The sequence below is a fragment of the Convolutriloba macropyga genome, chromosome 15 (genome assembly GCF_964194025.1).
Source record: "Convolutriloba macropyga chromosome 15, txConMacr16.3, whole genome shotgun sequence".
Lineage (NCBI taxonomy): Eukaryota > Metazoa > Xenacoelomorpha > Acoela > Convolutidae > Convolutriloba > Convolutriloba macropyga.
This window is the reverse complement of record NC_134482.1, coordinates 27,768,004-27,794,361: the sequence shown is the minus strand read 5'-3', so window position 1 is coordinate 27,794,361 and position 26,358 is coordinate 27,768,004. Positions and strand designations below refer to the sequence as shown.

The 26,358-nt window shown below is 37.0% G+C and overlaps 1 protein-coding gene across 2 annotated transcripts in view; it reads left to right on the top strand.

Moving 5' to 3' along the window:
- LOC142354452 (ATP-binding cassette subfamily C member 4-like) overlaps window positions 1-26,358 on the top strand; it is a 91,723-nt gene that overhangs the window by 33,908 nt on the left and 31,457 nt on the right. For both annotated transcript variants that reach the window (XM_075406750.1, XM_075406751.1), the window contains 6 exons: window positions 3,823-3,965; window positions 4,311-4,400; window positions 10,205-10,402; window positions 15,118-15,299; window positions 15,688-15,784; window positions 19,536-19,687. In XM_075406750.1, coding sequence (XP_075262865.1) covers window positions 3,823-3,965; window positions 4,311-4,400; window positions 10,205-10,402; window positions 15,118-15,299; window positions 15,688-15,784; window positions 19,536-19,687 — 862 coding nt within the window. The remainder of the gene's footprint in view (window positions 1-3,822; window positions 3,966-4,310; window positions 4,401-10,204; window positions 10,403-15,117; window positions 15,300-15,687; window positions 15,785-19,535; window positions 19,688-26,358) is intronic.

The window sequence follows — 26,358 nt, the reverse complement described above, 5'->3', positions numbered from 1 at the left end:
TTTATTAATTCATCGCTTAATGTTTTTTTACATAGCTTTTTGAGCGGCGTCGATACCTTTTTCAACTTATATCTGTATCGGTTTCTATCTTATGGCACTCAAGTCTATTTTTTTGCAGCTTTTCCGCCTCGGCTGTTTTATTTTTTTTATTTCGTTGTCTTCGTCCGTTCTGTTTGGTGTGCATTTGATCATTCGCCAAGAAATCGGAGCCTTATTAGTTGCTCTCTACCGAAGTTTGTTGTAAATGTGTTACTTATTTGTTCTTTTGAATGCGATTTTCTGGTTGGCGGTTTTCGTCTAACAGTTTTAGGACTTTATGTCCTCAAAAACGGTATGAACAGTTAAAACCCGGAGGGTAATAAGTTATTTTAGAGACTTACGGCTCACTAGTATCTAAGAATGCATTTCAACGAAACAGTCTAAGAGACAAATTTATGGATTGAAGGGCGGTTCTTAGAGTTTGACCCCTCCCCTACTCACTTCCACTTCACCACCCCTTCGCCTCATTCCACCCGTAACTCTGCACTCTTAAACTCACTCGCACTTCCTACCAACCGACCTCACCCCCGCCCCCTCAAGCTCACCCCTCAAGCCAATGATAGGCTCCCTAAGCCGTAGCTCCCCAGCTAGCAACTGAGGAAACCAACCGTTCGCCAGTCGTTTGAGATCAATTCGACCAACACTAGTCGGTGATGTTTAATAGCCGCCCTCAGCTCGCTGTTATAGGGTTTCTATTTTTCTTACAATCCAAAGAATTTGGATTAAATTGGTGCTCTGTCTTTTTTGTAAGATGATTTCACAACTTTTTTCATGACTTTGAGCTTTTGAAACGGGAGAAACAATTTTTGTCCCGTTATGTGTCTATCGATCATTTTTGGCTAGCAACATTTTCTAGGTCTGGGAATTGGGGTACTAGATAGTTTTTGGCGACAGCGATAGATTGAAGGGACAAAAGTGATTATTTTGAACGTATCAACATTTCAAAATTTAGAAGCTTTCAATAAATTTTTCAATTTTTTTAAGTATGTCATATTTCTCAAGTTTTTCTATTTTTAGAGGCGAATAAACTCCTTTGAAGACTTATGCGTTGGATACTAGGTATATATAAATTGGTTGAATTAGGCCTTCGGGGGTAAAAACTTCAATAATTTTGGGAATGATTATCTTTTTTATTTAGTTCGTTTGGTTATTTTAGTTTCTCTAAACTTGTGAGACTATTTTTCTGTTCTCTGTTTTTGTTCAATTGGTCTGCTGGTCGGGTACAGTATTTCTAGTTTTTTCTTACAATTATTTGAATTGAATTTCAGGTCTTGTCCCGCTATGTTTTTTTTACTAGGCCGAATAAAATTTTGTTTCGCTTTACCTCATTTAGCCGCTTTTTCGACATTTTGCATGATTTTAAACGTTTTTAGGCTAGTTCGAGTCTTCGCTCATTCTGCTGAAAGTGGTGTTTAACAGCAGTTGCTCAGCAGAGCAATCTTAGGTGAAATTAATCAGTATTGAAAAACGAAATCAAAATAGAGAAGTGAACCCATAAAGCCCAATTTTAGTTGCACACTACTTGAATTTTTTTCTTATAAGTCTTAGTTGACATCTCTAATGCGTTTTGTCATTGGTACTAGCCCTTGCATCCTCTCATTAAGAAAAAGGAGTATGCATAACTACAAAATCCAATCCTAATAGTCGCACTTTAAAAATGTTTTGTACAACTATAAATTTTTATTGTTAATAGCCGCCCTCATCTTCTCAGCCGGCTATTATAGCGCTCCTATTTTTTTTTACTTCGTCGAATAAAAAAATGTTTCGCTTTACCTCATTTTGCCGCTTTTTCAACATTTTGCGTGATATCTTTTTGACTTCTCTAGGCTAGTTTCTCTCTTCTCTCATTCTGCTAAAAGTGATTTTGAACATCAGTTGCTCAGCAAAGCAATTCAAAATGAACAGAGTCAGTATAAAAAATTGAAGTCAGAAGTAGAAACGGGATAAACCCATAAAGCCCAATTTTAGATGCCCGCTATTTGAACGTCGTTCCTATAAGTCTTAGTTACCATCTCTAATGTTTATTGGTATTAATAGTAGCCCCTGCAGCCTCTCTCTAAGAAACAGAAGTACGTTATGTTCAACTACGAAATGCCATCAAAATAAATCGAACTTAAAAATGTTTTTGTACAAAAATCTTTTCAGTATCTTCTATTCTTTCAATCCCAATCATGCTTATTAGAATCAACGGCGGCTATTTTCCGGCAATCTGCCGGGTATGTTTTTTCTGTTCGTTCAATCCCAATCGTTGTTATGGGAATCAATTTTCCGGCAATCTACCTGGTATTCAATGACTTCCAGCAGAGCTTCTGAATGGATGTGCGTGGCGTCCTTTGTTCTTTTTTGTGAGAATTTACTTGAGTGGTATCTATTGTGTGATATCTGACCCTCTCCACCACTCTTTAAACCATTGAGGTCTGCCTTCATAAGCTTAAGCTAGCTACTACCAAAGCCAAACCCTCGGGAGTCTTATACGCGCAATTCTACGTTAGTAGGTCGTGTTATTTGCTGACGTTTCTGGTCACAAATATAACCGTTGGTATCCTGTGATTGCAATTCGACGTTAGGTGGCTGTTTTTTGTTTTCGTTTGCGGTTGCAAACTTGATCCGGAGTCGGGGCGTCAATCGTTGCTATTACTCTGCAATTGACTTATTAGTTGCCCTCAAATAACGATTATAACATTCATTTGTGCACTGTTAGTTTTTTAATGCAGTTTTTTGCTTGATTGATTTTTCATCTGACCATTTGATTATTTTTGTCCTCAAAAACTGGATAAGCTGGTGAATACCAAGGGCGTTGAATCTCTGTTTGTTCCTAAAGTGTTCCTAGAGCTCTCTACAAGAGCTCTACCAGTTTCTGGAATTACGTTTCACCAAAACTGCTGAAATTGCATAATTTGGAGCTCAATTTTTTCAGACTCCCGCCCATTTTTCTTACCACCAACCCAGTGAGACTCCATTACCCGATCTTAAGATGTCCATTAGCACAGCCAAGTTCTCGTCCTTTGTTTGATGGATATCCGCCCGATGTTAGTCGGTAATGTCCGTAAGATAACGTCATTTTTTTCAATGTTCGTTTTTGTTTCAGTAATTTAACTGTTCATTTTACGTTCCCCTAGGACTTTATTCTGGGTATAATCGCCGTGTCATTATTTAATGAGTTTTTGGTGTTTCTGTAATTGTTTTTTGGTAGTCAAGAGCGTAAGGACATTCTACTTGCTTCCTGTTTTCTCTTGATAGCTTGGAACTCATCTTTTATTCTTCGAGGAGTTAGTTGTTTTCGCTTAATCGATTCTTCTTCTGACCATTTGACTTTTCGTCCTCAAAATTGGGATAAACAGGGTAAAGTCCTGAAGGCATTAAGTCGCTGACCTTTTAGAGCTGTACCAGTCTCTAAATATACAAATTACCGAAGCTTCGAATACTTAGAATTATGGTGCGGGGGACAGTTTTAGGCGATTTGGATTCCCCTCACTCTCGAACCCCCCTCATTCCAACCCGCTCGCTGAACCCCCTTGAGACAAACTCCGCTACTGCCGAAGCGAATCGCGCCAGCGCCAGTCGGTTATGATAATGTTTACGATCGAGTGCCAGGTATACAGTAGTTACAATTTGGGAAATGTAGTTGAGTGCTGATCTTCGAAAATAGACTGAAACTGATTAGTAACGTGCAATGATTTCGGCGAAATAATGAATTTAAATTAACTTCGTAACTAGTAAACAAAGAAAGTGACAGCACCGTGACATAGCCATGATTCTCAAGAGATTTTGTTGATATTTTAGCTGGATCATTGCTTGACATCCCTACCGATTTGTCTCAAAGCGCCGGAGATGTTACTGAAGATGTTACACATGAACATGCGCATCATCTGCCATACGTGAAACTATCTGGAGTCACAGCTGTGCATGACACGTCACCATCTGCAGTAGGTTTACTTTATCAAGATCATGACTTTAATGGAAATTTTTCATACCGCGGAATTTCATGATGTCAGGTGCTGTTATCGCCGCACTACTATTCAGTTGAATCTAAATAGCATTTAAAATAACTTACATGTTCTTTCAGTAGAAATGTGAACTGTGTTTTTGTCTCGCACTCCGCACGTGGAAAAATGTTTTGAATGATAACTGAGTGGAATTTGTTCAAAAGTAACATTAGTTACATCAATAGCGCGACACAATCTTGCCACCGATACTTTAAAATAGCAAGAGGAGATGCTATAACCATTGATTACTCTCTCATTGAATGGTTTAGGTAGCTCTTATTTCAGACAAACACCGGCTTCAGTCTCACAAAGCTGTCCTTCGAAGCAAGGCCAGGCGAGTTGGTGGTCGTGGTTGGCCCCAGTGGCTGTGGAAAGGTTTGAAACAGACTTCTCTATGATCTTAACAAAGTGTAACTAATAGCCGCTGTCATTCTCTCGAAAAGCAGTTTTTGTAAACGTGTGCGTCTTTTTTAGACAGATTCTTTGCTTTACCGATTTTGCGCTTTTCTTCTTTGACTTCTCAAGTGACTTTTTCACGCACTTCTTCTTGATTTTTGAGTGATTTCATTTGCTCTCACTCCCAAATAAATCGTGTTGTTCAAACAAAGCCGATTGTTAGGGACAATGAAAAGTCCAGCTAGCCTAGTAGTTAATACCTCAGTCGAGGTGACGGCGGTCGGGGTTCTCGCACCTATGAAAATTGTTTCCGCACCCATGAAGAAAAATTTATCTAGGCTACAGCCCCTGAATTAAAGCGTCCTGCCATTCATTCGAGAGCAATTTTTCCAAGGCTAGTCGGTTTATGTTTATTTACACAGCTTTTTGAGCTGCGCCGATAATTTTCTCAATTTGTATCTGTCTCTTATACTCTGTATCTGTTTAATTGCTCTCTAAAGAAGTTCGTAGCAATTATTGTAAACGTGCTGGCCTTCTTATTCAAATTTTTTGCCTGAACGTTTTTGCGCTTTTCTTCTAGAACATTCTTTGACTTCTCAAGTTACTTTTTCAGGCTTTCGTTCTATGTTGGGTGATATCTATTGCTCTCACTCCGAAATCAAGCTCGTTGCTAAAAACGATTGCAGCATAGCAACAAGCAGGGCCGGACGGACGAGTGGGCAGTGCTTCTGTTGAGAGATCGGGAGGTCCATGGTTCGAATCCCGGCGTGGTCAACTGTTTTTGCACCCATAAAGAAAAATTTATCTAGGCTACAGCCCTTGAATTAAAATGCCGCTTGTTCGAGAGCAATTCTTGACATTATTCGGTTTACCTCTTTTGCAGCTATTCTGACAATCTGCCTGCAATGTTGTGAACATCTCAGTCATCAGTAGACTTTTTGATTCAAGCGTGTGCGTTTTTACTGATTTTCTCGTTTCTGAGGCGTTTTTATTGAATGCTCTCAAAGGAAGTTAGCAATTATATTAGTCATGCGTTCTTCGCTTCACCGATTTTTTGTCTGACCCTTTTGACTTTTCGTCCTCAAGAAGGTGATTAACAGGTAACGCCCGGAGTTTTTATAAGTTCTTTTAGAGCCTTATGGCTTGCTAGGCTCTAAGTATGCGATTCACTGAAACTGTTTTTGAGATATGAATTCACAGTGTCAAATGCTTCTTAGAGTTTGATCCGCTCACACTTTAAGCCCTCCCCCCAAATCAGCCTCTAACTCACAATTTGCTCTCCCTCACCGCGCTTACCCAGGCCCCTTAGTTTAAGCTAAAGCTAGGCAGGCTCCCTGAACCGTATCTAGTAACTGACCAAGCCAAACGCTAGTCAGTCGTTTGAGAGCAAGTCGCCCAAGGTTATTCAATTATGCTTAGTGGTTTTTAAATTATTTTCCAGGTTTATACCGTCTCGGGTTATTTTTGTGCAAGCAAAATTTGTAGCGTTTTTTAACATCTTTTTAACTGCTGCGCCTCAAAAATGTGATAAACAGGTAAAACCTATTGTGCATTTTGTGCATTTAGTTTTCTGAGAGCCGTAGGTCTCTGGTCTCTATGTTTGCGATTGACTGTCACTATTCAAGAGACATAAATTCACGGTGTGAAGGGCTTTTCCAAGATTTTGACCATCACATTTTCCCCCACAAAACTGCGTTTGTAAACATCTTTTTAACTGCTGCTCCTCAAAAATGTGATAAACAGGTAAAACCTATTGTGTATTTTGTGCATTTAGTTTTCTGAGAGCCGTAGGTCTCTGGTCTCTATGTTTGCGATTGACTGTCACTATTCAAGAGACATAAATTCACGGTGTGAAGGGCTTTTCCAAGATTTTGACCATCACATTTTCCCCCACAAAACTGCGTTTGTAAACATCTTTTTAACTGCTGCTCCTCAAAAATGTGATAAACAGCTAAAACCTATTGTGCATTTTGTGCATTTAGTTTTCTGAGAGCCGTAGGTCTCTGGTCTCTATGTTTGCGATTGACTGTCACTATTCAAGAGACATAAATTCACGGTGTGAAGGGCCTTTCCAAGATTTTGACAATCACATTTTTCCCCACAAAACTGCATCCCCCTGAGTTCCACCCCTCATTCCGCCCGTAACCCGTAGGGATATTTTTGTAAATGAAAAATCTAAGGGTTGGTAGGTCAGCTTTTCATAAATTAAGGGAACCATTTGATTTGCTATCGTTTTGAGTGTTTTCCAGTGCATTTGTATGTACTGTGAGATGCTCAATGAATAAAAGGAAACCGTTTTTTAAGATGTATTGTAAAAAAAATTATGAGATTGTCCCATTTCTTTAGAGAATGTTATTAAAAAAATTAATGATTCGTTTCTTTAATTAATTCAATTTTGCTCGGTTTTTGTCCTTTTTTGATGTGTGTTGTTATTGTTTTTTTCTTCCCTAAAATTTTTTAGTCTCGTTGAACATCAATGAACTATATCACATAATGTGTTGTAAACAATGGTGTGGAGTAGCATCATGTCAAAAGTTTTCAAGAGCGATATAATTTTTGCTTTTCACTTTGTTTCCTTAGTTTGTTTCCTCCGTTTGTTGTTTCAGATTGAACGGTATAATAATGTAAATAGTTTTTATTTAGATCGCGATTAGTTAGGGCATAAGTTAATTTTACTTCGAGTCGAATCCGGAGTCTTCCTGCCTTTTTTAAATAATTGAGCGAGCCAGAAATCCGGAAGTTCCGGCTGTGAACTAAATTCAAAGATAATTTGGCGGGTGAGCAATTTCAAAGAGCGGAGAAATTCAAAGTGCTTAGATTCTTGATGTCTATTGAAACAGGGCCAGCGGTTTTTCAAGCTACTAATTTTTGTTCTGAAATTTTACCCAATGGTTATTATAGACTGAGGTAATTTTATAATGATTCCTTTGAAGAGAGTTTTGAAGCTTTTAGGCAATTGAAAGGAGCTTTACTCTAATTTAAAATTTTTCGCTCATTTTGCAATGCTTGACTGTTTTTGCGATATTTGGCCCTAAGTTATATTTTATTAATAGCCGCCCTCATCTTCTCAGCCGGCTATTATAGCGCTCCTATTTTTTACTTCGTCGAAATTTTTTTCGCCTTACCATTTTGCCGCTTTTTTGAGATTTTGCGTAAAATCTTTTTGACTTCTCTATGCTAGTTTCTCTCTTCTCTCATTCTGCTTAAAGTGAATTTGAACATCAGTTGCTCAGCAAAGCAATTCAAAATGAACAGAGTCAGTATAAAAAATTGAAGTCAGAAATAGAAACGGGATAAACCCATAAAGCCCAATTTTAGATGCCCGCTATTTCAACGTCGTTCCTATAAGTCTTAGTTACCACCTCTAATGCTTATTGGTGTTGATAGTAGCCCCTGTAGCCTCTCTCTAAGAATCAAGTATGTTCAACTGCGAAATGCCATCAAAATAAATCGGACTTAAAAAATGTTTTTGTACAAAAGTCTTTTTTTTAATATCTTCTATTCTTTCAATCCCAATCATGCTTATTGGAATCAATGGCGGCTATTTTCCGGCAATCTGCCGGGTATGTTTGAGTTTTTTGTTAACTGAATTGAAGCAGAATGCTCCAAAATGTTTTCTATTGAGAATTCAATAAAGTTTTTTGGCTCAAAAGTTTTTCTATAAAATTAGACACAAAATGAGATTTTTTTCTATTTCATTAGATTTATGGCTGATTATAGCTTGCCTAAATTTTTTTTTCTCGGCCACATGAGACAAAGTTTTTTTGTATGAGTACTTTTCTTTTTGGAAGTGGAACTGAATTTAGCTTATATTTTGTCAGTTCACTATTTAGGTGTATTTTGTGCTTTTTTACGCTTCTATGCATAATGCCTGTGGATGTTAGCTAGTTAAAAGCTTGTCATTTTTTAAATGCAGCAATGACTTTGTTTTTTTTCGGAATTTTTACGGCTACGTTTTTTTTAATTGCTCTCGAATGAGAAGCAATTATTGTAAACGCGTAAGGGCTTTTTATGCAGATGTTTTGCTCGACCGTTTTTGCGCATTTCTTCTTGAATAATCTTTGACCTATTAAGTGAATTTCTTGATTTTTGAGTGATTTCAATAAAGTTTGTTGTTCAAGCTAAACCGATTGTTAGAGAAACGATGACAAGGCCCTGATATCCGATTGGTTCACGCCTCTGCAGAGATGAGGGAATCGGACTCACGAGGTCGGGGTTCGAACCCTACCTTTGTCTAATATTTTGTCACCCATAAATAAAAGTTTTGATGCTAGTCGGTTCATTTTTAAGAACTTTGTGTTTAAAATTTGTTCTCAAAATATCAGATTTACGAAGTCAAAATGGAGCACTGATTATTTTGGTCACAACAAAACAGAATTTAGATCAAAAAGTCTAGTGGTTTTGTGGCGTGAAATTGTTTGTTTTTTTTAGTCTAGTGCGAGAAAATGGTGTTTAAACAAAAACTTTCTGTCTCAATTCTGGTCTTCTAATGCAGCTATTTGACTTCTGTTTTCAATTTTTTTTAAGGTTCTGGTCGTTTCTTGTTCTGAATTCTTTTTCGAACCAATTCCTAGTCATTTTTAGTGCTAGTGTTTTTGTTAAGTTGTGAAAATTCTTTGAGTTATAGTTCAGGACTTTTCCTGCTGTTTTTTAAGATCTGTTAACACACTTTGATGTCTTTTGAATTCCAATTGAAGTGGTGATTATATTTACGTCGAAACCAAAATCGGAGCGAAAAACCGAGTAATTTCATGGCGTGAATTCGATTTCATGGCATGCTGGAATTTGGTTCCATTTTTACAGTTTGTCAAGTTTTTTGATAGGATGTTTTTCTAGATGATTTTTGGGATCTAGTCTGTTCCCCCCCCCCCCCCAGCTTAGTGAGCATAAATTTTTTATGACCCCCAGGCGAGCGTGCTATTTTCTTACATAGTAACGTGCTATATAACTACATATGATTTGTAACTGGAGGTCATAAAAAACACTGGGGGGGGGGGGACAATAGATCCGGTTTTTCCTATCCGTTCCTAATCCGATCCAGGTTTAGTTATTTGTTTATTCCTGAACATCTTTGAACTCTGGTTTAAGACTTGTCTTACTATGTTGATAATTCGTTCATCCTTTCGATTTTTCCCCGTTGTAGATAGGTGACGACTTTATATTTTATTTCTGGCTCACCTCACTCAGTTTTATTTGAATAGGATTTAGATTGCATTTTGCAATATTACGAGAGTACGTTCAAAGGTCCAAAGGCGAAATCAATAGAAACGGGATGAATGAATAAGGCCCGAGCGCAGAGACAATTTTTCAAGACTTGGCGCATTAAGTTATCAAAGTTCCAATTTAGAATAACAAGTAACAATTGAGAGGCTGAATTCACCATCGAATCTAATGAAATTGCAGAACAAATTAGACACTTAAAAGTAGGACTGTCGTCAATTTCTCTCTTACTGCTTTAATCTCAACGTTGATCAGTCGGGTGAGCGGAAGCTATTTTACGGCCGGGTTGGTTGCATATTTTAATTCTTCATGACTCAAATTTTGCTACTTTCCGGCGCTTTTAACTAATTAGTTTTCTAATCGAACGTTTTTTGGTCAATTGTTCCATTCTGTGATAATCGGGAATGAGTGTTGTTTTTCATAACTGCGCGTCAAAAGCCTTTTCATATGCAAAAGTCCCAACATTTTTGTCCATATAGGAGCGAGCAGTTTTTGCTTAGCGTTTTCCTCTTTTAGTTTTTCACGTGAATATCTTTTGACTGGCAATCATGTAATGTTTTTAGTCGTCAGTGTTGGACTGTATACTTGATGAAATGGTAATAGTTACTGGACATAGACTAGTGAGGGGAGCCATAGCCTATGCAGCTCAAGAGGCATGGATTCTGGCTGGAAGTCTCAGGGACAATATTCTGTTCGGAAAGCCATACCCTTTTGATAACGAGGAGTACGACGCGGTGGTCAAAGCATGTTCTCTTACGAGGGTAAGTTTATACAGCTCTTGTTGAATACGGAAAGTTGTGTTTGATAGGGCGAACGCAGAGGAAGCCGAAGTAAAAGTAAGCCGACAGAAAATCAAGCCGAATGTTATGTAATAGTTATGTAATCTATCAAAAATAATACCTTGTTAGCCGTTACAATCAATACTGCGCGTGGTATTATAGTGAATAATGTATTTCAATGCACCAAAGAAACAAAAATACGTCAATTTTTAGACATCTAGTGGGTACGGGCCTCAGCGGACCGCTGTCCATGGCCATGCCTCTCATCCGCTGTGGGATGTAATCCGGAAACTGCGGGCCGGATGACGAACGCGAAGCTCGCCCACAGACCCGCCAGGGGCAACTTAAAATACGGGTATCTCAAAATTTTCGGCTTACTTGCCCTCATTTTCAAAATCCGGCTTGCTTCCCCATCGGCTTGCTTGACCACCACCGTTTGATAGCAGTTTTTGGGTGAAAATAATAGCAAATTTTAGTGCTAGATGGCAACTACAGAATCCAGTATGATCTACTTCTTCATAGCCGCTAAGCTATAGCGAGGCTAATATTGATCTATCTAATCGTAGTTTTCTACGAGTCGAAGAGGACGTATTGGTGACGTATTTTTTATTTGGCTTTTTTGACATGTTGCAAATTCAAATGCTGCACGTGAAAGTAATCGCTTTGGTTAATCTGCTGAACAAAATTCGGAAGCAGAGAGAAGTTTTAGAGTGGTGTTTGTTCATCCAATGTTCCTGGAAAGAGCGAGAAAAGAAGATGTGAAAATTTTTTCTAAGGAAGTGATTTTTTTGTCATTTGGCGGAATTTTCAAAGCTTTTTCAAAGTTTATCTCTAACTTTTTATTCCCAAATGGTTTTTCTCACAAATGATATTACGTACTTCAACGTTTCGGACCTTTTTTTTGAAGATTTTAAGCATTTAGTAAACTTTAAGCTGTGTTTTCGAGATATTGTCACTTTACCATTTTGTACGTTTTTAATACTGTAATGTTTAAATGTAATTATCAGTTGATCTCAAACGAAGTTTGTAGCAATTATAGTAGTCCTGTCTGTCTTTTATGCGATTTTTCGCTTAACCGTTTTTTCGTCTGACGCTTTTGACTTTTCGTCCTCAAAAACGGGATAACAGGTAGCGCCCAGCGGGCATTAAGTGCTCTTAGAGCCCGTCAGCTCTGTTTCAGTTCGAACTGTTTTGGAGACTTATAATTATGATGTGAAGGGCGGTTCTTAGAGATTGAAGACCCCTCCACCCACTGTTGAACCCTCCCACCACTATTGCTCCCGTACCCCCACGCGCGCTGTTATCCCCCAACCCACTGTTGCCCCATCAGCCCTCGATGCACACCCCCTCCCGCGCTTCTAGCTACTGACTAACAACCGCTCGCTAAAAACACGCAAATTTATGCTATTTATATTTTTGCACAATTTTTTTCAAGCTTTTTGAAATTTTTTCAGCATTCGTTTTTGAATTTTATTAGCCCAAGGTGTCAAGGAATCTCCTCTAGGTTTTAATAATAGGTTACTGCATAGTTTCTAGTGGTAATGGAATGGTTTCAACATTTTAACTTCACAAATTTAGACATTTCTGTCAAAACGAGCAATTTTCAAGTTTTTTGACATTTATATTTCCTTATTCAGGTCTTTCCAGACCCAGGGGCCAAAATATCTGCTAAGGGGTTTGATAATAAGTTACTGACAAATCTTTATTGGCCATGGAATCGTCTCTGAACTTTTCAATTTTACATTTTAGCAATTTTTTGATAAAACATGTTTTTAAGTTTTTTGAAAATTTTTGTCGTTTTAACGTTTTTTCAGCCTCAAGAGCCAAGGAACCTCCTCTAGTTTTTAAATTAGGTTACTGTATTTTTTCTAGATTTAATGGAATGTCTTGCAAGAGTTTAACATCACGATTTTTTTCGACATTTAGTCATTATTCAGGTTTTTTGAGCCTGGGGGGTCAGAAAACCTGCGTACGGGTTTGATAAGTTACTGGAAAGTTTTTGTTGGTCATGGATTAATTTCAAGTTTTTGATATCACAAGTTAAAGCATTTTTTCAAAACTTGCAATTTGTTTTAAGTTTTTTGAAATCTTCTGTCATTTTTTAGGTTTCTCTAGCATCGGAATTTCCTCCAGGTTTTGATATGTTACTGCATAGTTTATAGATGTAATGGAAAGTTTTTCAAGATTTTAGTATCTTGAATACAAGCAATTTTTTAAAATTATTGCAATTTCTTGTTTTTGTATTTTTTCCGGCACGAGGGGCCTTGGGACCTCCAAGGTTTGATAAAAAGCTGCTGCATAGTTTCTAAAGTTAATCGAATGTTGATCAATGTTTTATTTTTTTTAATTTTTGGGGAATTTTGTTATGTTCCAAGTGTATAGATTTGTTAGCCTGTGAAACTATTTCAGGCTTGATACGGATACTGGATAATCTCTTGAGACAATGAAATGGTTCTTAAGATATTAATATCTTGAATTTTGTGGATTTGGCAAAATTTGCAATTTCCAAAATTTCTCAATATTTGTTTGAGTTTAGCGACCATTACTGGCCAAAGAAACTTGGAGATGGGTTACTTGACAGAACTATTGAGACAGAAAATGGTTTTAAACTTGTTTTTACCGCGAAGTTGAAAACTTTTTGTCTTTAATTTTGCTTTTTTCAATTTTTTTGTATGATTTATTAACTAACAAGGCTAGAGAACTAGAAGTTGCAGAGTCGAATTTCATCATTGAAAATATTTCTGTCTTTCTTTCCTCTGTCGGTTAGGGTTTCTTTTCTTCTCTTTCTCGTCCATGTTTTATCTCTCTCTCACTCTCTCTCTCTCTCTCTCTCTCTCTCTCTCTCTCCCTCTCTCTCTCTCTCTGTTGATGGCGCACTTTAGCTGCTGCTATGTGGCGTAATGTCATTGTCTGTGATCCTCATTACCAATGAGTTAAAGTAGAAATGTTTTTATCATAAATGATTTAACAGGCACTTCTGAGGAAATCATTGTTAATTGCTCTCAAAAGCAATTTTTAGCAAACATTTTAATTCTGTCTTTTATTCAATTTTTTCGCCTGGCCGGTTTTTCGTCTGACCCATTTGACTTTTGTCTTCAGAAACGGGATAAAGAGGTAGCGCCCAGTTTGCATAAAGTTCTCTTAGAGCCGTTCAGCCCACTAGTCGTCAAATATGCGATTAACAGAAACTGTTTTGGAGACTAATACTTATGGTGTGAAGTTCGCCGGTCGTTTCTGAGCAATTTGTCCGACGTTAGTCGGTTATGTTTGTAAACGTGCGTGTCGTTTTTTATGGAAAATTTTTGCTTGAGCGTTTTTTAGAACCATCTTTGATTTCACTTCGCGAGTGACTTGATTTCCAAAACAAAAGCTATTAGGGTATTAAAAAGATCGGAAGACCTGTGATTACCTCAATTTAATGCAACATTCAGTTGAATTCGTTTGCGTGATGTCATTTGTTACTCTTGGGCATTATCTGTGAGGTTAGTTGTGTGAAAACTTTGTGTTTCATCACTAAAAAATTACTTCTGCAATCAGTTATTGAATTAGAGTTTTTAATTGAAGATCAATAGATTCATTTGAATTGCGCTAAGAATTTGCGCTAGGCTAGTTTCTCTCTTCTCTCATTCTGCTAAAAGTGAATTTGAACATCAGCTGCTCAGCAAAGCAATTCAAAATGAACAGAGTCAGTATAAAAATTGAAGTCAGAAATAGAAACGGGATAAACCCATAAAGCCCAATTTTAGATGCCCGCTATTTGAACGTCGTTCCTATAAGTCTTATTTACCATCTCTAATGCTTATTGTTATTGATAGTAGTCCCTGTATCCTCTCTCTAAGAAACAGAAGTATGTTCAACTACGAAATGCCATCAAAATAAATCGGACTTAAAAAATGTTTTTGTACAAAATTCTTTTTTTTTCAATATCTTCTGTTATTTCAATCCCAATCATGCTTATTGGAATCAACGGCGGCTTTTTTCCGGCAATCTGCCGGGTATGTTTTACTTTAATTCAAAGAGATAAGGTCAAATGGGTGCGTTTCACTCTAAATGAAGGCTAGTAGAGAGCAGCTAATAGAGGCAGCAAAAATGTATACAGATTTTTAAATCAAAATATAACATATCAGCTGTCAATGAAAAGACGAATTATTTTGGTCTGTCTTTTTTACTGTTTTTTGAGACTGCAGATCTACGAAGCTTTTGCGGCTATTTTCTGGCATTCTGCCAGCTATGTTTTCTTTTTTTTGTTTCAATCCCGAAGTGAACAGCGGTCAAGCGCGTCAACGGCGGCTATTTTCCGAGAATTTGCCGGCTATGTTAGGTTTTGAACTTTGATGTCCAACTTCTAATTTTAATAGAGCTCTATTTATTTGTAGTTTTCCCCTACATGTTTCATATAACAATTACACCCCGAATCCAGCCCTTAGAAGCCTTGCAAATAACAGGTCGCCAGTTGATCTACCGGTATGCTTTGTTTCTTCCAATCAAGGTCAAGGAGGTACATCGCGGCAATTTTCCGGCAATCTGGCGGCTGTGTTGCAGTTTGCTCAAATTAATATAATGGATACAGCTTAACAAAGATAACGATTTATAGCCGGAACCTTTTCGTATTCTATTGTATATAAGTATATTTGTTAGATTTATAAATAAGCTGTGTACAAGTTTCGCCATAGTTTTACATTTCGTTGATATTTCAGGACTTTGAAATTATGCCCGATGGTGACCAGACGATAGTGGGGGAGAGGGGCGCCGGTCTGAGTGGGGGCCAAAAAGCGAGAGTTGGATTGGCCAGAGCAGCATACAGAGATGCAGAAATAGTTTTGCTAGATGATCCACTCTCAGCCGTGGATAATCATGTCAGCAAAGCACTCTTCGAAAAGTTAGCACCAAAATGTGGTTGATGAAAATTATGTGTCCCATAGCAACTGTTGAAAAGGCTCATAACCCAGTGAGAATAAAAGTCTTTTTCGAATGCTAGAAGTTATTTAACCACTGTAGTGTACTAGATGCTGATAAAGGCCGTTTCGAGATCTTAATCCTCATGTCGGTCTGCGCCATAGAGTTCATTTGGTCATCAAAATCAATTCAACAGAGAAAAGATTGTATTGCTGATGGCACGAAATACTTCTTTCTGCTAGCAAAACTGATACAGTTGTACTTATAGAGCTGGCGTCTGAAAAGTAGAACTATTGATTATCATCATCTATGACTTATTTTGTTGAGTTAACTATAATTAATGATAATAGTTTGTGGTTGTGGTTCTTCAGCTGTATCACAGAATATCTCAAGTCCAAAATAGTCATCCTAGCCACCCATCAGATGCAGTACTTGCCCTATGCCACCAAAATTGTTCTCCTGCACGAGGTTCAACTTTCTATTCAACCATCTGAGCCTTGTGTTCATCTTTCCTTTGAATCTTTCAAATGCAATGATTTTTATTTTTCTCTGAGTAGAATTCAATAAATCCTTGTAAAGTTTTTGATTTTCAGACTGGTGAACTGATTTTTGCTGTAATTAGGATCAACTTACATGTGATGATTTCTATATGATTCTATAAAAGTTAGAATTATTGTAAAATAAAAGAACATGGCTTTGAACAGACATGAATAACTGCTCACTGTTTAAATATTTTCAAATTTGCTTACACTGTGATGTATCAACGGTGATTAAACTAATGTTGCGTTTCAAATCCGGTTGTCCACAAGACTCAAATTTTTTGCCTGTCAAGAATCGCTCAGACATCTTACTGTGTTTAACTGGAAGCCATCACGCCATGAGATTCATTATAACAGTTTCTTTGAATATTAGTTTCTTCAAATAGAGGAAATTGATTATCTTCATGCACGCTTGATATGCTCAGTATATCAATTAATTTTTATCGTGTTACAAGTAAAAGGAAGTTTTTGTGAGTTCTATCATTTTTAAACCTTAATAATTGCTCTCGGACGAAGTCTAAAGCAATTATTGTAGTAGTGAGCCTTTTTTATGCAAAATTTCTGCTTGACCGAGTTTATATACTTTTTCAATAGCCGCCCTCGGCTTCGTAACAGGCCGTTATTGCGCTCCTTTTATTTTTTTCCGACTCGAAGAGGAGTATTGGTTTTGTATCAGTCTTTTTACGACTCGAAGTACTACTCGACCGAAGTACTATTCGTTTAGACGGCGTCTTGACCTAAATTCAAAAGGGTGAAATTGACGTGTGAACTAATTTTTTTGAGCGAGAAAGGTTTTTTAATCATGCGCTTCGATCATTGGATTATTTTTCGACTTTGAAGTGTTTTTTTTTACAGAATGCCGCATATAGATAACCATTTTTAACCGCTTTTTTGTCCAATTGGCCCAGTTTTTTGTTTATATTTAAGTTTTCTGTCTAAAAAAATTTTAAATCAAAGATGTTTTAATGTGTGAACCAGTGTTTTTAAGAGTCTAATGCGTTTTTTGGTTTTTTTTAAATTGATTTCATTTGGTAGTGCGGCACTGAGAATTTGATTGAAATGCCTTTTAAACATTCTGACCAGTTGTTTTTTACAAATATTATTGGAATCAAAGATTTCATTTTGAAGGATTTTTTGCTTTTAAATTATACTGTTTCTTTCGCCTTTTTGTTGATTAATGTAAAGGTTTTTTTTAAACACTTTTGCTGATTTTTAGTCTTTCGATAATTTTTTTTTTATTTTTTTTCAATTTAGTTTTTAACTTCCAAAAATCAAGAACTGGTCTTTGTTTTGTGTTTTTGTTTCTCCTTATTCTCCACATTATAGCATGTATCAGTCTAACAATTTCCTGCGATTCATAGTTACAATCTGCTCTGCTTTCATCAATTAATAAAAATCAATTTTATCCTTTTTCTGAGATTTTTTGTCTTCGTTTTTTGTTTTTTTTTCATTTTCATGATTTGATTTCATAAAAAGTTTTATTTGAATATTAGGTATTTGAATACAACTGGCTGAAAACACAGAGCTGGAAGCTCCTGACTATATAATTTGTGACGCATTAAGATCGATGATTCTTTCGATGGAAGTTTTGTTTCTCTCTTACCGGTTTTTTGTTCATTTTATAGACAGTGAACCAAAAATGGATAAAGCATTTCTTTTTTAATTAAGGAGGCTGGGCTAATTAGTTATTTCGTTCCATCTCTCTCCTCAATGATTGCTCAAGCTTCTCTGACTTAAAGGTGAATCTAATTTCGTTTTCTTTCTCAACGCCAATATTTGTGCCTTCATTGACAATGTTGGAACGAGCCGTCTTGTTAATTGCTCTCAAAAGAATTTTGTAGCCATCATATTAGTCATGTGGTTTTCTATGCGATTTTTTGCTTGACCGATTTTTTTTCTGACCCATTTGACTTTTTGTCCTCAAAAACGGTATATACAGGTATGGCTCGGAGGGCATCAAGTGGCCGAGCAGCTCTCTTAGAGCCCTGTGCTTTACTAGTATCTAAATATCCAATTCATCAACTGTTTTGAGAAAATTTTTGGGTGTGTGAGGAGGTGGTTCTTAGTCTTCTTGACCCTCTTTAATAGTGCCCCCCTCCGACACTCCCGTCCACCCTCCTCCAATCTGGTGATTTGGACCCTCTCGTCCAGCTCTCGCACAACCCTACCCCCCTCCCCATCGCTTACCCCCTTCCTCCCACCCCATGTTTTTTTAAAAATAAAAATTGTCAAATGTGTGTTAAGTATAGGTTACGTTTTAAAAGGAAGAAAGTGATGAACATCAACTTTCGGGAATGTTTATAGCAACTTCTGTAATTTTGACTGCGGTCATTGTTCTCACATTTTCATGATTTTGGAAGTCAAGTTAGAGTAGGGATTTTGGTTACGCCGAAATAGGAAGTGGAGCGAAAAAGCGAGTGGTTTTGCGGCGTGAAATTTTTTCGCTCTCATTTTAAAGTAGTGAGAAAACGGTGTTTGAAAAAAAAACGCCTTCTCGCTAGTGGTTTTTTGTTCACATGCGGAGTTTCACTTTGTTTTTTTTGTTTTTTCGATTTTTTGGATCGGATTTCTTTTTTCAATGGTTTTCTCAATCTATTCATAGTTCATTCTAGCCCCTAGTTTTTTGGGGTTTTTCACATTATAGCCCCCCATGAAATTAGAGCCCCCATATTGGTATATTTACCATGATGGGGGGCTATAGGTTATCTGACCACTAAGCTGGGGGGCTATAATGGGAAAGACCCGTTTTTTGTTTGAACCAATTTTCCAATTGTCGCTAGTGGTTTTTTGTTCACATGCGCCATTGTGAGATTTATTTCCTGCTTTTTCAAAATTTTTTTGATCTGATTTTTAAAGAAATGGTTTTCCCCAATTCACTTAGTCCTTTATAGATCTAGTTTTTTGTTTAGTCAATTCTTTGAATTGTACGTCTGAACTTGTCCTGTTATGTTTTTTATTTCGTCGTCAAGAATTTTGTTACTACAGTATGACGTCACAACCACTTCAAATATGCTTTTTGTTCATTTTTTCATGCAATTGCGACTGAAGTGCGTGCGTGGCGTCATTTTTCAGTCTTAGTGGAGGTCGTTTTGTTTTTTTTCGTGATTAAATTATTGGTCACACGTGACTTACCTCACTCTGAAAAATGACTTCCTAACTCTGAAACTGACTTTTTTTACTTTAATTCAAAGAGATTAGGTCAAGTGAGTGCATGTCACTCTAAATGAGGGTTGTTGGAGAGCAGCTAATAGAAGCAGTAATAACTTATACGCAATAACTTATTAAGCAATAACTTATTCAAAATATAACATCTCAGAATTTCACAAAATGAAATTTCTCTTTGGTCTGTTCCTGTTACTATCCTTTTGAGTCTTAGACTGCAGATCTACAAAGCTATTGCGATTGTTTTCTGGCAATCTGCTAGTAATGTTTTTTCTCTGGCCGCTACGTGATTCTATAGATCTCACTTTGAAGTTCTGGCTTAATATCTCCAAACATCACGCGGTTCTCCATAAACGCCATAGAGTCCCAGTGACTCCTAGCAGATTCGCGTAACCTAAACTTATGGTATCGGTCCCAACAATAAAACTGAGCATTTTGTGAGTTAGAATGGCTCAATGACAAAGGACCATAGACCTTTCTCGCGGTCATTCATAATAATTAGTTTGATGTGTTCGTAGGGTGAGATGTTGGGCTGCGGATCCCTGCAAGAGCTGAGTGAGAAAGGGCTGAATGTTAGCGAGCTGATGATGACAGAGGAACAGAGGGAGAGAGTTGCCACTGTCACGGCAGAACACGATATACCTCTCGAAGATATTATGGATGCTGCAAGGCACTCACCTTTCTCTTCTAAATTCTAATACTTGTCCCTAATGACTTGGAGGGACTATAGCCACAGAGTAAAGAAAGAAAGAAAATATATAGATAATGAAAGACCAACTATCGTTGATGTTTTGAAATTGACAGGATAACCTTTTGGATATTTTGAACCGGGGCATCTTTTGAACCGTTTTTGTATAAGAATTTTTCCAAAAAACTTTTTTGAGCCTTTTTAAAGCTGCGAAGCTGTAAGCTGAGCGGAGCTATATTGCGATGCTCTTGGTTTTTACAATTCAACGAATTTGAAATGTATTGGGGCGCTGTCTTTTCTAACACACATGTTTTCATGATTTTTGAAGTCAAATTGGAGTAGTGATTTTGGTCACGCCGAAACAGGAAGTGGAGCGAAAAAGCGAGTGGTTTTGCGGCGTGAATTTTTTTGCTCTAACTTTTAAGTAACTCATAGCCCGTTCTAGGCCTAGTTTTTGTTTAGTCAATGAAAATGACTTGAATTGTACGCCTGGACTTGTCCTGCTATGTTTTTACAATTGAAAGAATTTGAATTGTATTGGGGCGCTGTCACATGCGGCAATTTCACTCTGATTTTTTTTTTGTTTTTCGTTTTTTTTATTGATTTTTTTTTTCTAAATGGTTTTCCCAATCCATTCATAGTTCATTCTAAGCCTAGTTTTTTGGTTAGAATCAAATTTACATTTCTCGCTATTGGTTTTTTGTTCTGGCTAGCGGCATTTTGACATTGATTTTCTGTTTTTTTTTTCGTTTCTTGATCTAATTTTTTTAAGAAATGGTTTTCCCAATTCACTCATTCAGTTCTAGGTCTAGTTTTTTGTTTATTCAGTGAAAATTTTTTGAGTTGTACGTCAGGATTTGTCCTGCTGTGTTTTTTTGTTTCGTCGTCTGAATGTCTTTTTCGTTTTATATTTGATCACACAGCAAAGCTGAAAAAGTCAAATTTTCTGAATGACTTCTTCCTCTCACTAACGGCGTTTGCTCGCGTGACTTCATTTCTCATTATCTCTCTAGTAAAGGTTTTTAGAATCATTTGCGTGTTCAGATTTTGATCATACCTGACTTACTTCACTCAAAAAAATGACTTTTGCACTTAAATTTGAATTAGTTTAAGGTCAAAGGAACTCATTTGTGCAGTAAAGGTTTTAACCTGGCGTTTTGAGCGGCTTCAATTTAGATCTGTATCTGTTTCTATCTCTATTATACGGCAAGCAAGTCTATTTTTTCGCAGCTATTCCGGCAATCTGCCGGCTATGTTTCGAAATTTTAGTTCTGATTTCAATTTTATTTTTTTTTATGTGAATTACGTTTATACGCTTCGGACACTCCTATTATAGCTCTCAACAAAATTTTGAATCTTTTATTTGGGTCCAGCTGCTCTTTAGGTTCTACTTGTCTATAAATATAACGTTAAACAGTCGAGGAGGTGTAATTTCCCGATTTTGAATAAATATAACGTTAAACAGTCGAGGAGGTGTAATTTCCCGATTTCTCAATTTGAGAAGTAAAGACACCTAATTTTGTTCCCCCACCCCTTTTTGTTCTCAAGCCCCCTCCATCTTCTGGCCTTCAAATCCAATTATCTACTCTGTTTTATAGCTGCGGTGCTTTTAGTTTTGTTTTGTCGTCTGACTCTTTTTTTTGTTTTACATTTTTTCTCAACATAAACCGTAATTGATCAGTTTGGTCTCTCTATATATGGCTTTGTTGTATCTCTATATATGGATAAATTTGATCTCACTTTTGGCTTTTCATTCTCAACAAAAACGATAACAGGTAGCACTAGAAACGCATTGAGTTCTCTTAGAGCCTTTTGTTTTACTGGACTCTAATTATTCGATTCACCGAAACTGTGTTGGATACATAAAATTATAATGTGAAGGGCGGTTCTTATAGTTTGACCCCCAATTGACCCCGTCCTCGCATCAGCCCCCCGCCTTAATGCGCACCCACTGGACATTGTTCCACTCGGAATAACCCGGCCAGCTGACCCCCGCCCCCACAAGGTGTGCTCCCCATGCCGCGCTGAACCCACGCACCTTCAATTAAGCTGAAGCTAACCTCACTAAACTGTAGCTGGCTACTGACGAAACTAATCACTTGCTAGTCGCTCGAGGGTATTTCGACCGAGTTGGTTATTAATAGCCGCACAGCGATAGCTGGGGCTATTATTGGCCTTCTCTTGGTTTTTTTTACAATTCAAAGAATTTGAATTGTATTGGGGCGCTGTCTTTTTTTTAAGATCTGTTCACACATTTTCATGATTTTTGAAGTCAAATTGGAGTAGTGATTTTGGTCACGCCGAAACAGGAAGTGGAGCGAAAAAGCGAGTGGTTTTGCGGCGTGAAATTTTTTCGCTCTGAATTTAAAGTAGAGTGAGAAAACGGTGTTTGAACAAAAATTCGCTTTCTCGCTATTGGTTTTTTGTTCACATGCGGCAATTTCGCTTTGATTTTTTCTGTTTTTTCGATTTTTTGGATCGGATTTTTTTTTAAATGGTTTTTCCAATCCATTCATAGTCCTTTCTAGGTCTAGTTTTCTGTTTAGTCAATGAAAATTCTTTGAATTGTACGTCAGGACTTGTCCTGCTATGCTTTTTTATTTCGTCATGATTTTTGTTACGACCATATGACGTCACAGCCACTTTTTGTTCATTCGTTCATGCAATTTTAACTGAATTGCATGTGATGTCATTTTTCGCTCTTAGTGGAGCGAGTTTTTTTGTTCAGGCGTGTGATTAAATTTTTGGTCACACTTGACTTACCTAACTCTCAAAAATAACTTCCTCACTTTGAAATTGACTTTTATTTATTTTAATCAAAATATAACATATCAGCCTTCAATGAAAAGACGAATTTTTTTGGTCTGTTTTTTAACTGTTTTTTTTAGACTGCCGATCTACGAATCTATTGCGGCTATTTTCTGGCAATCTGCCAGCTATATTGTTTAACTTTTTAGGTTTTTGTAATATCAAGATCAATTAGGTTACAATGATGGCCACTAATAATTAAAATTGGAGACTTAAATAATATATGGATTTTGAATTGTTAAGTGAAAATAAAGCGTTTTTAAAATAATGCGTTTTTATAAAGCGTTTTTGAAAAATAAAGCGCCCAAAATGTAGTTGGCATTTTTTTTAATCTTTCCAGTCGTAGTTTTCTGATTCCATTGATAAATTAGGTTAGTATTGATGTTTTATTTCTGACAAGTGGCAATTGATATTTCTCTGGGCACTGTATTGTTTTTCTCGAACGTATTTTGAACAAATTTTGTTTAAATTGATTTTTTAATTTGCAAAAATTTTGCTTTACTGTTTTTGCTTCTTCGCTAGAACATTCTCTTGCTTGCTTGACCAAGTTAAGTTGACTTTCCGTCTTCCAAAATGGGAGACAGTGGCGTAATGTCCTGGGGAATTAAGTGTCCAAACGGCTATTTCAGAGATTTAAGAAGCATCTCTTAGTGTACTATTCAACAAAGCTGCTCAAGAACGCCTCTTCTACCTCCAGCTCACCTCAAGTCGCACTTTGATCGTCTGCCCACTGGGACTATCTTATTTGTTCTAAAGCTAGGCAAAAGCATCAGCCATGCTTCGCTCTTTTGAGAGGGGTTCGTTTGACTCCAGTCTTTTTTTGGAATTCTTGCGCACTTCGTTGCTTTATGATGTTTCTGTTTTCCCTGACTTGCCTGAAGACCGAATGAAGACAGGACGATGAAACCCTCTACTGATAATGGTGATCTTCAGAGCGTTGGTTAGCTTCGTTTAAAAAATCTATTCTCTTCTTTGTTCTCATTCTACTATAGGTCAAGATTCTGATTGTAAGGGGATGTTTATTTTCAAAATTGCGGTTCTGGTTAGGGTGTGTAAGATGTCGGTTAATGGGAACGCAGAGACAAATCTTGTAATCAAATAGTTAAATTAGAAATAATGGCTGACAACTGTCGCGATTAACACGAAATTCGGTCCATATTTATTACCCCAAATTACCGCACTTTTACATTCATGGTGATCACCTTTAATTTATAACTTCCTTGACTTCTTATGACATCCGATCTTAACTAGCTATTTACACTGATAATTTACTTCTCTAAAAGATCAAGGGTCATCATATCACACATAACAATATGAAAAGTTGGGGCCAAATCTAGTATAAATAGCACGTGTTAGCTCCTTGTTGCATTCACTCATTTCATAAATAACCAAGATGTAAATCAGCACGTGGATGAGGTACGTATATCTTTCCATACTTTAAACAATTAACATTATACTTTCAACACTCCTCTTATCATGTTAAGTGTTTGTTCCGAGAAGGACATCACGAAAAAGTGATACTTTGGTCCTCCCCAATGCTTTTGTAAGTGTGTCTGCCGGCATGCGATCGGTAGGTAAGTAGTTTAGCTCTAATAGTCGACTTTGGACTAAATTCCGAACGAAGTGCACTTTTAATGAAAAGTGCTTTGTCTTTCCGTGATTCATCTAATTTTTACTTAGAGCAATACAAGCTTGGTTGTCTACAAAGGCGTTTACTGGCTGCTGGATTTCTAAATCTAATTCTCGTAATAAGTTAACTAAATGTACTGCTTCTTTACTGGCCTCTACTACGGCGTTAAGCTCAGCCTCAGCTGTTGAAGTAGATACACACTTTTGTAACTTGCTAGCCCAGCTGATTGCACCTGAACTATTATTAAGTTTAAAACAAAAACCACTTGTACTTATTCTATTGTCTATGTTGCCTGCCCAATCTGAGTCTGAAAATCCTGTTAACTCCAGTTTCTCACTTTTTCTAAAAATTATCTTCTCTGATTTTGTACCTTTTAGGTAACGTAAACACCCTTTTGCCGCATTCCAATATCGCCTTCCAGGATTTTCAACAAACGAACTCAATAAATTGGCTGCGTGCGCAATATCTGGTCTACTTGTTAAGGCCAAATAGTTCAAACATCCCACTATACCCCTATAATCACATGATTGCATTTCTCTATGCTCATTGCTGCCTATTTCTGGTGAATCTAATTTTGATAGTTTCAGGCTAACATTTAAAGGTGTTTCCAGTGTCTTTGATTCGCTCATGTTAAATTTCTCTAGTTATTTTTCTGCATATGCTTCTTGGCTTAGCATAATTTCGTTTTGTGTTCGCTCAATTTTTATATTTAAGAACCAGCTAAGATCTCCATAACTGCTAATTTGAAATTGCTCACTAACTTTATTTTTAAAGTTTTCACAAAAGTCTTCCTGCAATCCCAATATCACCATATCATCTACCCAAAGACACACTAATCCTTCTATACCATTTTCTTTCTTTATGAAAAGACACTCATCTTGAAAAGCCGGCGTGAAACCTAATTAGATGAGAAAAGTTTTGATTGTTAAGTACCATTTTCTACCGGACTGTTTCAATCCATATAAACTTTTCCTCAGCTTAAAAATTAATGGATTTCCTTGCTTGTCAAACTTTTCAAACCCTTCGGGCTGTTGCATAAAGATTTCTTCTTCGATGTCAGCGTTTAAGTATGCTGTTTTGATATCCATTTGTTTTAACTCAGTCTTTTTATATACTGCGTAGCTTATCAGTACTCGAATTGTTGAGAGGCGTGTTGTTGGTGGGTAGGTTTCGTTGTAATCCCGACCTGGAACTTGGCTAAATCCTTTTGCTACGAATCTTGCCTTATACCTTGTTATCTCTCCACTAGGACCAAACTTAAGAGCAAAGTGCCAGCGGCTACCAATGGGTTTATTTCCTTTGTTTTCTACCAGTTCCCAAACTTTATTTTCCACTAATGAGTTGTATTCTAACTTCATTGCCTCGTACCAGTTTTTATCCCTAATTGCTTCATCAATAGACTTAGGTAGCAATTCGTTGTTAACAATTTCACCAAGGAAAGCTACCGTGTTTAAATCTCTATCACCATCTGAATGATGCTTGTGGACTATCTCCTCCTTCTTTTCTTTGACTTCAATAAACATTTCGTTTTCGTTGAAAGTTACATTGCGAGATTTTCTAACCTTAAAGACCCCTTTGTCATTTGGAGTACCTACCAGATAAGTCTTACTATTGTCTGAAGACCCTAAGAATTTTCCTTTTTGAGAAGTTCTATCAATCTTACCACGAAAATTTTTTTTCAACATGAACGAAAGCTGAACAACCAAACACTTTGATTGATTCTAAGTTAGGTTTCTTCTTGTACATTGCCTCAAAAGGTGTCTTCTGAATACCTGAATGGAAACAAAAATTTTTTATCTCACTTGCCATGTTAACTGCATATGGCCAATACTCTTTTTCTAAACCTGACTGCTCTAAAAGACATCTAGCCATTGGGGTGATTGTCCCCCAATTCCTCTCAACCTTTCCGTTTTCTTGTGGTGTATACGGTGCCGAGAACTCAAGCCTAACGCCTTTTCGTCTACATAATTGTTTTATGTCATTTGACACATATTCCCCTGCACCGTCACAAACTAAGGTTCCTGGTTGTCCTATGTCTGCAAAGAACTGTTCAACTTTTTCAAAGGCCTCGTCCCTTGTCCTCAAAAAATATAGTTTCTGATATCTGCTAAAACTATCCACGAAACCTATTGCATACCTATGACCATCAACCGCTTCCGGTTGGATGGGCCCTAATATGTCGGTATGAACAATTTCTAAGACTTCACTTGCTCTT